The following is a 14,308-nucleotide window of genomic DNA, read 5'->3' as shown; positions in this document are numbered from 1 at the left end:
AGTTAGTGACCTTTGCCTCTTTTTTCAAGCCATGATCACAGTCTAGCTCTGTATCAAACTGCACATAGTTATCAAGACTATCAGCACTGGAACCATGAGCCAGTGGATAGTAATTTATTTTTGTAAAATCTTTTACACTCTAGTTATTGAATGGACGGGATTCACCTCCAAGGAGGATTACTGCAGGGACCAAACCAGGAAAGCCAAGGCTGCAACTGAACTCCAACTAGCTTCAGGCATCAAGGACAACAAAAAGTCCTTTTTCAGATATGTGGGGAGCCGGAGGAAAAGCAAGGGCAATGTTGGACCCCTGCTAAACCAGATGGGGCAACTGACAACTGACGCCCAGGAAAAAGCCAACTTATTAAATAGGTACTTTGCGTCAGTCTTTCATCAGTCACACGGGATGCCCATGCCTGCTATGGGACAGGGAAATCTGGGTGAGGGGAATCCCCTACCCTCCATCAATGCTGACCTCGTGAAGGAACACCTTGAGAAGCTGGATACCTTCAAGTCAGCTGGCCCTGACAACCTGCACCCCAGGGTACTCAAGGAGCTGGCGAGCGTCATAGCCCAGCCCCTGGCACGGACCTTTGAAAACTCCTGGCGCTCTGGTGTAGTGCCCGAAGACTGGAAGAAGGCCAATGTGGTGCCGATCTTCAAGAAAGGGAGGAGAGTGGATCCGGCTAACTACAGGCCCATTAGCCTGACTTCTATCCTGAGGAAGATCTTAGAAAAGTTTATTAAGGAGGCCATCCTTGAGGGACTGGCCCAGGCTAACATTCTAACGGACAGCCAGCATGGGTTTGTTGCGGGTAGGTCTTGTTTGACCAATCTCATTTCCTTCTATGACCAGGTGACCTATCACCTGGACAAGGGAGTAGAGATTGATGTCATATACCTTGACTTCAAAAAAGCTTTTGATCTGGTATCCCATGATCACCTCTTGGCCAAACTGGCCGGTTGTGGCCTTGGCTCCATCACTATCTGCTGGCTGGGAAATTGGCTTCGTGGTCAGACCCAGAGGGTTGTGATTGATGGCAGTCACTCATCACGGTGCCCTGTGACCAGTGGGGTCCCTCAAGGCTCTGTCCTGGGACCCATACTGTTCAACATCTTCATTAACGATGTGGACATTGGAGTTAGGAGTGGACTGGCCAAGTTTGCCGATGACACCAAAATTTGGGGCAAAGCATCCACGCCAGAAGATAGGCGGGTGATCCAGGCTGACCTGGACAAGCTCAGCAAATGGGCAGACGAGAACCTCATGGTGTTTAACACCGAAAAATGCAAGGTTCTCCACCTTGGGAGGAAAAACGTGCAGCACCCTTATAGGCTCGGCAGTGCTACGTTGGTTAGCACTACAGAAGAAAAAGACTTGGGGGTTATCATTGACCACAAGATGAACATGAGCCTCCAATGCGATGCTGCAGCTAATAAAGCGACCAAAATGCTGGCGTGCATCCATAGATGCTTCTCGAGCAAATCCCGGGACGTCATTCTCCCCTTGTACTCGGCCTTGGTGAGGCCGCAGCTGGAGTACTGCGTCCAGTTTTGGGCTCCACAATTCAAAAAGGATGTGGAGAAGCTTGAGAGAGTCCAGAGGAGTGCCACGCGCATGATCAGAGGTCAGGAAAACAGATCTTACAATGACAGGCTGAGAGCCATGGGACTCTTTAGCCTGGAAAAGCGCAGGCTCAGGGGTGATCTGATGGCCACCTATAAGTTTATCAGGGGTGACCACCAGGATCTGGGGGAACGTTTGTTCACCAGAGCGCCCCAAGGGATGACGAGGTCGAACGGTCACAAACTCCTGCAAGACCGTTTCAGGCTGGACATAAGGAAGAATTTCTTTACTGTCCGAGCCCCCAAGGTCTGGAACAGTCTGCCAGCGGAGGTGGTTCAAGCACCTACATTGAACACCTTCAAGAGTAAATTGGATGCTTATCTTGCTGGGATCCTATGACTCCAGCTGACTTCCTGCCCTTTGGGCAGGGGGCTGGACTCGATGATCTCCCGAGGTCCCTTCTAGCCCTAATGTCTATGAAATCTATTGCAGAGTGGAGTTCTATTTTATCTTTCCCTAGCCTGCTGTGCATTTTAATTGGTTCCAATAAAAATATTTTCATAAGTAAATTTATAATTCATTTATTTTACTGACCAATTTTCTAGGACTCATTTGAGCAACTGTTCGTTTGTGTTTGTAAACTAATGTAATTTGATATTCTATGTTTCATTACTTGAAATTTCTAATATTTGTACTTTTTAAAAGGAAAGCCAAACAAAATTTCAATTCATATTTTTGTTTTCATCAAGCCATCACATTTTGAAATGACAACAAAAATCTTTACTGATCATGAGAAAAGTGTAGGGGATATTTAAGTTTATATTTTACTTTCCTTGTTGTCACTTACATAAACTTGATGTTTTTCTTACATGCTGTAAAGTGATTCTTTTGTTTTTCAGATATGCTTGTATCTGCAATATGTGTATGGATATATATGTTTGTCTATTGATAGTTACAACATTATAAGAAGTCAACAGTTTCAGAGTTGTACATTTAGCTTCAATAGATTATATAACTGAACCAATATTTCAGGGAAGCTGCTGAACTAACCTCTAAATTTATCAGATAATGACACAGGGAAAGATTAGATCAGAGTACCAGAAGCATGGAACATGTTATCATTATTGGGAACAGCCTGTAAATCCATAGACTCTGTGAATTGTAAATTGCTTTTGAATCTAAAAGTGTAATGAAAATTATTTGTTAAAGAACTGTAACTTCTTGTGCTGGTACTGTGCTTCTCCCCTGTGCCTCTCTAGTTCCCCAGAGCTAAGTATGATCTGATATGAGTTACTGAGACCACCGATGCTTCTTGCCTGTCACATCTTTGATGGAACTTTAACCTTGGGGGATGTTGTTAACCCCAGCTCAGTGGTATCGCATTGGATCTGATCATTAGCACAAGGTCCTTGGGGCTCCGCCTCCCCTAAGCCCCACCTAGCGCCAGCCCGTTGTAACTCCAATGTTGCATGGATGCAGTTCTTACCAGTCATCTCTCTCATTTTGTCCTACAGATTCACCGCTTCCTTGGCTCTACTGTCTGTGGCCAGACTTCCACTTTGCTCCTCCAGGTAAATAGCCTGAATTTTCTGCATCAGACCGTAGGGGCAGCTCCTTGTTTGGGGGCTACCACAAGTCGTCCCTCCCAGGACCTTGATCTCTTCTGTAGCATTCCCCTGGCTGCTGGGAACTTCCTTCCAGTTCCCTTGCTGGATCGGTGTGTGGGGCTTTTAGCTCTGCCCCGCTGCCTCTGCTGGCGAATTGGCATTAGCACACACTAAAGCATGTCCATTCTGGCTTCTTGTCCTTTTCTCATGTCCTTTTCCCGGTTGGCTGCTGGTAAGCCTTGCAGTGTGGCGAGCCTGCTGCCACGGCCATGCTCCCGCAGCTTGGTGTGCTGTGGTACTGCCAGCAGGGCCTGTAGCACAGCGATTGCTCCATTGCCACTCCACTCCTGTGGCTCAGCATGTTGTGGGGCTGGAGGTAGGCTCTGCGGTGCAGCGGTCCTGCTGTTGCTGTCACGTTCCTGCAGGGCCGCCGGTAGGGTCCGTGGCACAGTGATTCTGCCGCTACCGCCATGCTTTTGCGGCTTGGCATGCTGTGGTGCTGCTGGCTGAAGCAGGGGCATGGGGATTCTGCCGTTGCTGCTGGGCTCCTCTGGCTCGGCGATTTCACCACCCTTGCCACAAGAACACTTAAAGAACACTCTGGGAATGGGAAACCTCTCATCAGTACTATGATTTAGAGATGATTACCTAATGATCTGAATGTGAGTGGTATCGTATTTATGCTGATACCACAATTACTCTATCTTCCAACACTTTTGATGACTTTTACCTGTCTACCCTTGCATCTGTGTTTTCTCATGCATTTGTGGCTTTGCTAACATTTTTTTTTCAAGAAGAGCATCGTTAAACTGTTTTGTTTTCTGAGAAAAACTCTGGTTTGGATACTCTTTTGTTGGTAATGGTTCATCTGCTTATAACAGGATTTTACTGGTGGAAAATGCATATGGGTAAGAAATAGGTGTCTATGTTGTCATTCTTACTATTGTGGAAAGGATTTTTTGGAGGAGGAAGGTTTTTCAGTGTTTCCTAAGAGGGTCAGCCTCTGAATTGCCCCAGTTTATCTCTGGAAGTTTATTCCGTGAGTTTATTCCCTTTATCAAAAGCATTTTGTCCCAGCTCTCACATACTTTATCTTGATATCTGTGGGTTCTATTGTCCCAGAGGAATGAAACTGTTTTGGTGGATAACAGATTAAAATTTAGCTTTTCATATACCTAGAGCTTGATCCATTTATTTCTTTGAAGATTAGGATCAAGGCCTTGAACTAGCAACTAAAATTGTCTGGGAGCCAGCACTGGGGGCTTGAGCACAGCCTGACATGTTCATAGCACTCTACAGCCTACAGAACAGCAAATGCCTAACACTAATCCACCCTGATTTATACCTAAAGATAAGTGGGACCACATCATGTCTGCTCTCAAGTTGTCCCCCTGGATCCCATTCCTTTTAGAATCTAGGTCAACACTATCCTTCTTATTATAAAAAAACAAACATGGGCTAGATTCTGCTCATAGTTACACCAATCTGTTAATCTGATAACTCAGATTAATGATATCAGACTTAAACTCCATGTTTCTCTTACTTCCAAACTTATTTATATATGCTTTTAATAATAGAACAACAAATACGAAGAACTGTAAACTACTTCATTGTCTGTCAGTTTTTTCCCATAATATGACCCCACATTACAGGAGAAAACTTGGGGCTTTATCTAGCCATAAAATTAGGGGAAAGGACTGCAATTACCACACATCCCCCAAATTTATACATACACTTACCAGGTTGAGAACTACAAACGTTATAAGTAGCTTGATTCAGGATGAACTGTGAAAAAATGTTTTATTTCTACAGCAGCTAGAGCATCTGCATGTTATTTACAGAGCAACTGTGTCACAAACATGTTATTTCAGGCATCAATACTTTGTCCCTAATCACCTCTAATTTATGCAATGAAAAAGGGTATCTTCCAAAGAGATAAAGCCATCCATTTTTATGGCCACTTACAGTATGAGCATAGCACACAGTCTTTGGATTTTATGTTATCCCTTATTCTGCAACAGGGAATGATACATACATAAAAAGCAGCAGCTTTTCAAATCCCCCCAATTCTTTAATATAACATCATCTCACTCTTTTGCACTTCTGTTCCATACAGAATGGAATTTCAGCAATATAATGTTGATTATTACACACAGCCCTGAGCAACTCATGAATACAGTGACATCAGCAAGTGACATTTCATTCTGTCATACTGAGTGACAGAAAGACAGCAGACTGCATAAAGAAAAGGTCCATGGCTGGTTTATATCTGTGCAATGTCCTGTGGAATAAAGAACTGGATTGGATGGTAATGCATGCATGAACAAAATAATAAAGACAGCTAAATACGAGTGATGGACAAAGTGGGGACATAAAGCAGCTCTCTAAAACTGATTCAGTGACTTTTCAAGTAAGAACAGAACCAAAATCTCTTTTCACTGTATTATGGCATGCTAATGGAAGGAACTGTTTAATACAGGAATTTGAGTTAAAAAAGAATTACATGATGGTTCTGCATGTATTCAATAACTTAGGGAATAGGCTTTGGCTAGAAGTTCAGACAGTACAGCAACATAAGTGAAGCAAACATAACGTATATAATGCACTATTATAAAGGAAAAGACTACTCGGAAGCCCTATTGCTGATTCATTAAAAAGCATAGTTTAAGAACAGGTAGGTAAAATAAACAATAAAAATGAAACTATGTAAAGACAGTGCACTAATACACCATAATATACCATAGTGCGTCTCATTCTTTTAGCATTTACACCAGTTTAGCAGCATTAACCTCAATAATCTTGGTTTATGAAGAAAACCCAACCGCATGTGTGCTTTGTTTGGGCAGGGGGGGAATCTAAGCTCATCAACTAGAAACCTATTTTATGCTTTCTCCCTCAGTCCTAGAAATTTACTTAGTCTGACATCTAGTGTCAAAAACAGACCAGGCTTCAGGCTCTAAATGTTATCCATAAATACAGGCTGGTGTTATTAAAGCTTTTTGTTTAATCATGTGTCAGTGTTTTTGCACAGACAGAAATGGCAGGGGGGATTCTAGGATGGGAGAAAACCAAAAGGACACATTTAATACCAAGGAGATGAAAAAGACTTTCTTTGAGATAAATTGCATGTATGTATAAGAGTGAGTTAAGAAGAGAAAGTAGACTGAATCTACAACAGAAATTGTTGCTAGAAACCACCAACAATGTTAAGGAAATTACAGCCAGGCTGTAAAAATGCTAATCTCTCTGGAAGCTCTAAATTAAGGCTTGAAGGATAATGAAACTGAGCTGGCTGAAGAACCATTTCAGCTCAGCCTTCAAAGAGCAGAATGTATTTGTTAGACCTTTAAAATGTTAACAAGTCAATCACAACTGTGCAACCATTTCAGCTACTTCTACAGCTTACAATTTGTAGCAAATAAAGCAAGAGACAGTAAATATTTGTCAAGCTTGACTGGACAAGCAGTCACGTTACAAAGATGTGATTACAAAGAAATAGAAAAGTCAAAAGCCTTGGCATTGTTGAGAGTTTTAGTGCTCAGAAGGTGGCTTTGCTCATAGAAGAGAGAATGAGTAACATTCCAATGGATTGAACCATGCCATATCTGTTTCCTGATACTGCAGATGAAAGAAATGGAGAATGAATTATTCAGCTACAAACAGAATATTTTTAAGGAAGTAATAAATATTTAATAAAAGAAAGCTATACTGTAAGGATTTGCGACTGCTTATATAAAAAGCACTGCTCCACTCTATCCAGTAAATGTTGTACTGGATCAGACACGATCCATCTACTGTAGTGTCCTATCTCCAACAGTAATCAGCAATAAATGTTAAGGAGGAATGGCCAAAACTGTCATAATAAACAATTATAAACTAACTTGCCCATAGAGAGAACATCTTCCTAAATAGACAGAGGTTTGCCTTTGTCTGGAACCATAAAGTCTTGTATCTTGTATAAACATGTTCTTATCCTATCTAATGGATCCATGAATATTCTTGTTATTCTTATGAATATCTAATCTTTTTTTAACCCTTGGAGACTAAACTGTTGGCCTCAGTTATAACTTTTGGAATAAACTTACAGGCTAGTTATGTTTTTTGGTAAAAATAGGCCTTTCCTTTTCCTAATTTAGGAATTAGGCGAGCGCTTCATGTCTTTCCCTAACATCTCTCCGCTCCCTCAGCCCCCAGCCAGCTTCTTCTCCACAGCCATGTTGGTGTCTCCCAGCCTTGACCCGCAATCCCCCAACCCCCTGCAAGCTCCACTTACCACTTCACAGGCTCCAGGAAGGAAAGTGAGCCTGAGCCCAGCTTTGGCTGACTGAGAGCCTCAGACCCTGCCCTTCCCCCTCCCCCTTGGGGCAGGGCTTGGGATTTCCCACCCTTTTTTAAATCAGCTCCTGGAGGCTGGAGCTCTGCAGGCCTGCACAGCTCTTTATAAAAGCAGGAAATCCACAGGTTTCTCTTTTAACAGGTAAAATTCACTTTTTCTCTGATAAAATAGGGAAATCTGTGGCTTTCTCCATGGGAAACAGAAAACCTGGATCCCTGATTATCATTCTCTGGTCAGAGTTCCCTGTGTTTGGAATGCCCAGTGCCTTTTTGTTGATAAGTAACCTATTGACTGTCTTTTAAAATCTGATGTAGGTAGATGGGTGTAAACCCTGAAAAGCAAACAAATTCAGTGGTTAAGAGAATTGGAAGGTTCTTAGACAAAAAGAGGAAGAAGCTATAAGGGCTGTAAGCTGAAGATTGGATCATAACTTGAACCTTAGGTTAAATGGAATCAGATCTTACACTAGTGGTGAAATCCCAGAGGAATTAAAAGAGCTTGAACATAAGTTTCACAGTTCATTTTGGGGCTTAATATGGGATAGTCTTCTGTGAGTTTAAGTGGCAATGGATATTACATAAGTTTAGGGCTATGAATATTACATGGACAAGGAGTTTTTGAACTAATTCACAGTCTTTGATGATTAAAGAACTTGTCTAAATGTCTAGATTTTACTTTTGAATTTTTTGATTGTACTAACAATCACCATGTTTCCTAACTTTAGTGACACATATTAGCTTGGCTGGAAGTCAAGACAGCTCTTTTACTAAGGATTTATTATTCTATGCTAATACCAAAATCACCTGCCCAAATTAGCATAGAACCAAAACAAAACTGGCTTTCTAACAGGATTATGATAAACCTTAAATTAGCGGGAAAGTAAGTGAAGTTTAAATTTAACGTTGTGGACATTATCTTCTAACCATCTTTACCTGGTTCCTAAAATTTCTTATTGTTTTTAAAAACTATTTTGGCATAAATAAAACTCAAATTTATAATACATCTCCAGTCTTTACTTTAGCTAAGCAAAGCAGTTTCAAAGAACAATGAGAAACATAGTAGGAGACAACTGATTAATTACATTTTGTGACCAGTCTGGGTTTTGCAATATTCCCATGAAACATTGTACAGGCAACCTTAATCGTGGAGTGCTGAACTGTAACTTAAGGATATTCTTACAGGTGTTATTTCCTAAAAGTTAGAAAATAAAAAACATCATATGAATCATACTGACATCCACCACATGATTCATCACCAGGGTTGGAATTTTTCAGACCTACCATATAAACCTCTGCCACTTAAGGTGACTGAGTAACTTGGTAGCATTAGTGGATTCTAATCCTCTATGTGAAGGGAGGTAGGAGTCGGTGTTGTATGTATTTGCTGATGCAGGTATGGTGAGACTCAGGAATACTGAGTTCTACTCCAATCTGTAGAACAGAGTGTGCTCTAGTGGTACCTGAGCTAACTGGGTCTGCCTGGCACTACATTGCGTTGTGTAGACACACCCTGTGTTACTGCTAGCTGTTGCCTTGTGAACATTGTGGAAAACTAGTGACATAGGCATAGCAATCAAGTATTGTATTAAAAATAAGAATGGTGTCCAAAATACTTTACTTGTGTGGAATTACTATTTTGTGGTTCAGTACTTGTTGGACCTCTACGGAAATCCTTTGTTATATTAAGGTTTTTTGGAATGTATTACTTGATACAATAATACTAATTAATATGCAAAACATAAACATGTGAATAGTGTATTTCTTTCCTATTCAAAGTATACACATTTTTGTTTTAACCTAACATGACTAAAATCACTACATACATTTCTTAAATTCCTTGGGACAACTTATCAGTCATCATCTAATAATTGAAACATACACATAATCCCTGTTCATGCTCACAGAAAATTCTTGTTCCTGAATACCTGTAACCACACAGCTTATGCTTTATTCACTTTTAGAGGTGCACTGATATAACTGATCCATATCAAATTGGCACTGAAAGAAGGAAAATTGCCATTACCAGCAATTGGCTTTTTTTGGCCGGTCAAGCCAATAATGTCATTGATAAATGCTGAGTGCATGCATGCAGCTGCAGCATGCACACTGCCAGGAATGTAGCTTGAAGCAGCGTCTGGCTGGTAAGTCTGTGAGGGAGAAAGGGGTGGGTGGGGAGGGAAGGGGCATGTTGGGGAAGAAGAGCGAGGCCCCCATGGTGAGGGAGGGAATGGGACTGGGGCAGGCACTGCCCAGCTGGGGTGGGGCAGGGTGGAGAGGGGCATGGGATGGAACTACAGAAAGCTCGTCTGGGAGTTAGCGGCTCCTGCTACTGTGTGCACCCCGAGGGAAGCATGAGGGGAGTGGACTTGTGTGGAGGGTGAGGGCAAGCTGCCCAGTATGTGTTCGGGGCTGGGGGCTGTGCCGGTCTCTTCCCAATGGGGGCTGCGCTTGGGGTGGGTGGAGGCGGGGCAGGTGGCGGCAGCACTGGGAGGGGATTATGGGGTGGGCTATAGCCACCCAAAATTCCTCGTAGCTCTCCATCCCAGTGCTATTGCTGCCCACCCCACCACCGCCTGCCCCAAGTGCAGCCCCAACCCAGCCTCACCACTGGGAAGAAGCCAGCACAGCCCCTGGCCCTGAGCCTGCAGCAGGCAGCCCACCCTCGCCCCATGTACAAATCTGTGGGGGCACATGCCCCTCATGCCTCCTCCAGGGTGCATGCGGAGGTGGGAGCCACTCCTCCTCCCCGCACCACCCAGGTGAGCTGCCCACAGCTCTATCCTGCACCCCATTCCACCCTGGCTGTGCAGCACCTGCCCCTGTCCCAGCTCGACTCCCTCCCTCACTGTGGGGGCCTTGATTTGTGTCCCCAGACTCCTTCCCTCCCCCACATCCCTCTCCCCCACAGACTTACAGGCCAGATGCTGTTCTCCAAGCTGTCAGGCTGCATATCAGCTATCGGATCAGTATCGGATGATATGGCTAGTTAATAATCAGCCACTGGTATCGGCCAAAAAATCTTTATCAGTGCACACTCATTCACTTTATTTATCAAAGCATATTTATTCAAAGAATGACAATATCTTGGATAGAAGAAGAGATCTCTCTACTAAAGACAAGACGGAGTTCTATAAATATGTTGTAAAAGCAACAAGTTGCCTTATAAATACACATAAAGGCCAGGAACACTGCCGGTCCACCACTCAATAGTGAGCATGAACTATTAACAGAAGACACAAAAACAACGGAGCTGCCCAACGATTATTTTGCCTTGGCCTTCTTGAGAAAATAAACAAAGAAAAGAAAGGATGGCAGATCACTGTAAGTAAAGAACGCATCAGAGAGCTTTTGACAAAACTGAATTAATTTATGATGGCAGAGCCTTATGAAATTCATCCCAGGATACTGGAGAAACTGACTGAAGAAATTTTTGAGTCCCTAGTGATAATATTTGCACAGTTGCAGATGACAGGTGAAGTCCCAGAGGACTGGAGAAGAGCTAACATAGTGCCCATCTTTATAAAAGTAAAAAGGAAATTTCAGAAATTACAGACTGTTCAGACTAACTTCAATACCTAGAAAATTATTAGCACAAATGATAAATCAATCAATTTGTAAAACACACAGAGAAAACAGTGGTTACTAGCAAACATGGATTTGTTAAGAACAAGTCTTGCTAAAACAACTTGATTTCCATCCTTGACAGGGTAACTAGTTTGATGAATGAGGGGGACTATAATAGATGTAATATTCCTGGACTTCAGTAAAGCTTTTGACACAATTCCACACAGAAGGTTGTCCAAGTAAACTGGAGATACGTAGGACCAACAGAATTATCGTTAGATAGATACACAACTGGTTGAGTAACTGTATAGAGAATAATTTAAATGGATTGAAGTCCAAATGTCAGGAAGTATGAAGTGGGATTCCATGAGGAGTATGTTCAGGGTCCAGTCCTATTTAAACTTATTTTTAATGACTTTGACTGCAGGAATAGAAAGCTTCCTGATCAATTGTGCAGATGACACAAAACTGGGAGGACTCTGATGAAACAGGGTTAGTGACAACAAAATGAAATTCGGCAAAGACAAATGTAAGGTGTGAAGAAAATCCAAATGCATAAATGCAGAAAGTAAGATAACTGGCCAAACAGTAGTGCTACCAAGAAGACTAAGTAAGCTATAGTGGATCACAGCTTCAATATGAATTTGTGATGCACAATGTGATGCACTGGAAAAAAATGCAATTTTTGGCTGCGTTAACAGAAGTACTATATGCAAAAGATGGAAGCCACTGGTTTGCCTTCAGCTGAAGTACTAAGTCTGGCTTAGGTCTCTGCATTTTAAGAGAGTAGAGAAACTGGAGAAGATCCAGAGGCAAATAACAAGATGGTAAGGGGTTGGAAAGCAAGCCATTTGAGGAAAAGTTGAGAGAACTAGTATATCTAGTTTGAAGAAGAGGAGATTAAGGGGAGGAAGTAATAGGATCTGAAAAGCTGCCATGAAGAAGATGGAAAACAATTGGTCTCTCTTTCCACATAAGAGAGAACATGAGGCAATGGCTTTCACTGCAGGAAAGCAGATTTAAATTAAATCTTAAGAAAAATTTCCTAATTTAAGAAACAGCTGGACAATGGAAAAAGTTGCTTATAGGGAGGTTGTAGTTTTCAGGGACAGGTTGGATAAGGATCTATCTGAACTGGTTTAGAACAGGGCTGTCCAACTGGAGGCCCATGGGCTTCATGCAGTCCCCAGACTTAACCTGAGTCCTCAGGCTCCCAGCCCAGGCGCCGCTACCCACACCCAAATCCCTGCCACCTTGAAACCGCAGGTTCCTCATTCCTCTGCTCCTTTTGGGGGCAGAATGGGACAGTGGAGCTGAGGAAGCCTATGGCCAGGTGGCTGGGGAGACCCTGTGTGACATGATGAGGTGCAGGGGTACTATCCCTGCACAGTGGGGACACCCCTACTGTGCAGTGTGGTGCGGCATGTGCAGTATAGCACAGCACAGCATGTGGCCTGCATGGGATACAGCTCTGAGTGTGAGCTGCCCATGTGATGTGTGGCTGGGGAACTAGTGGCCCCAAGCCACTCGGAAGTTGGACAGCCTGGGTTCAGAAATAGCATATCCTGCATCTGTCTGGGGAGTTATACTAGTCTGAGGTTCCTTTTAACCCTCTGTTTCTCTCAAAAATGCAGGCCTTTAAGTGATTTTTTCTACAGATATGAATCCAGGATATAAAAATTACAACAATCAAAGGAAAACAGAGTGATTTCTTAAATAGTAATGTACAACTGACATACTTCAGTGATTGTGAAAGATGCCACACTGACAATCTGGGAGAATTACATATTTTTTAAACACACAAACATCATGAGCAATACTCACAGGCAATACTTTCCTCTCAAATTGCCAAAACCCTGATACCACCTTGAGGCACAAAAAGAGAATACTATCTATCTTCAAACCCATTCAGTCTGTAAACCTGCTAAGACTCCAAGAAGAATGAAAATTATGATGGTAATACGGCTAACCTGAAACCACAAACTCATATCACATAATTTACTTATAAAACAACATGCTTAGGCCACTAATAACTTAGACTCGATTTGAACTTGGAAGTGAGAAGAGATTTAAAAATATTAACATGATTCAGCAGCTTCTCATACTCTCTAAAGTCACTTAATGTGGCTGTTTAAGGACTGTACTGACCTTCTGTGAAAACCGATATGATTTACAAGAAGAAACTCCATGCTTTGCAGATAAGAGTCATAGTTACTACATAAATCTTACAGGTACACAAAAAAGCTAGGACCAGAACATTCATCCTTCATAAGAAAAACAAAAGCCCTCAGCTTCTATTGGCAGTAACTGGTCCATTGTTGTCTCTGAACCGAACCACTGCAAGATAAACTGGCCATGTATTGCACTATGCCCATAACCTGAACTGAAAAGGTAGCTCAACCTCCAATTGATTTTTTTTTTAAGTGGCTCAACAGTTTGCAAAGATGACTTTTCCCCTTATAGAAATCACACCAATCCTACAGTTTTGCCATTCAAGTCAGGCAATGACAGTTTCTAAATCTTGTAACTCTAAGCAACCACTTTGACTTTACTTACCATCTTTACGAGCATTTAACCCTGCCAGTCTGCATTTAGATGATGACTTTAAAATACTTACAAATGATGCCACAACCTTTGCTGGTTTAACACTTACCAACTGTGGCAGAAGCTGATGATAACAGAGACTTGCCCCATGATCCCCAAGCTCCCCATCCACTTCCTTTAGAAGAGGAGTCCAAATCCTAAAGTAAAATATATTCATTTTACTGTTAGCAACTTGAATTATGCAAAGGTAAGAGTTAGGAACATGTGTTAGGAAATATTAGGAAACAAAATTCCAAAATTTAATGCATGGTGACATGAGCAAAACCAGGCTGTGGCATTGTTTACAAGGCTTTTTAAATTAACAATAAAGCCTTTGTGAAAAAATATTTTACTGATGGTAGTATCTTTTTCAAGCTCACACTGAAGAGTAGTAGCCTGATTCCGGGGAAAGATAATCTAGGAAAACTACTACAAAATAGATATTCATTATGACCGGTACCTTTATGATGATTACTTAATTCACTTTTGGAATCCTGTCTCAGTTTAATCTTCTCCAAACTAAATCCCACTTCTTTCAATCTTTCCTTATATTCCATGTTTTCTAGATTCTGAATCAATTTTTTTGCTCTCTGCTGGACCCTTTCCAAACTGTCCACATCTTTCTTTAGGAGCAGCATCCAAAACAGGACAC

The 14,308-nt window shown here is 42.0% G+C and overlaps 1 protein-coding gene across 3 annotated transcripts in view; it reads right to left on the bottom strand.

The window, feature by feature from the left end:
- Window positions 1-14,308, bottom strand: part of FAM114A1 (family with sequence similarity 114 member A1) — a 73,662-nt gene that overhangs the window by 43,023 nt on the left and 16,331 nt on the right. For all 3 annotated transcript variants that reach the window (XM_090035761.1, XM_090035760.1, XM_090035762.1), the window contains exon 3: window positions 13,727-13,814. In XM_090035761.1, the coding sequence (XP_089891887.1) occupies window positions 13,727-13,814 (88 nt within the window). The remainder of the gene's footprint in view (window positions 1-13,726; window positions 13,815-14,308) is intronic.

Source organism: Crocodylus siamensis, chromosome 2, assembly GCF_052110815.1.
Source record: "Crocodylus siamensis isolate JL-2025a chromosome 2, ASM5211081v1, whole genome shotgun sequence".
NCBI classification, from domain to species: domain Eukaryota; kingdom Metazoa; phylum Chordata; order Crocodylia; family Crocodylidae; genus Crocodylus; species Crocodylus siamensis.
This window is presented reverse-complemented; position numbering and strand designations above follow the sequence as displayed.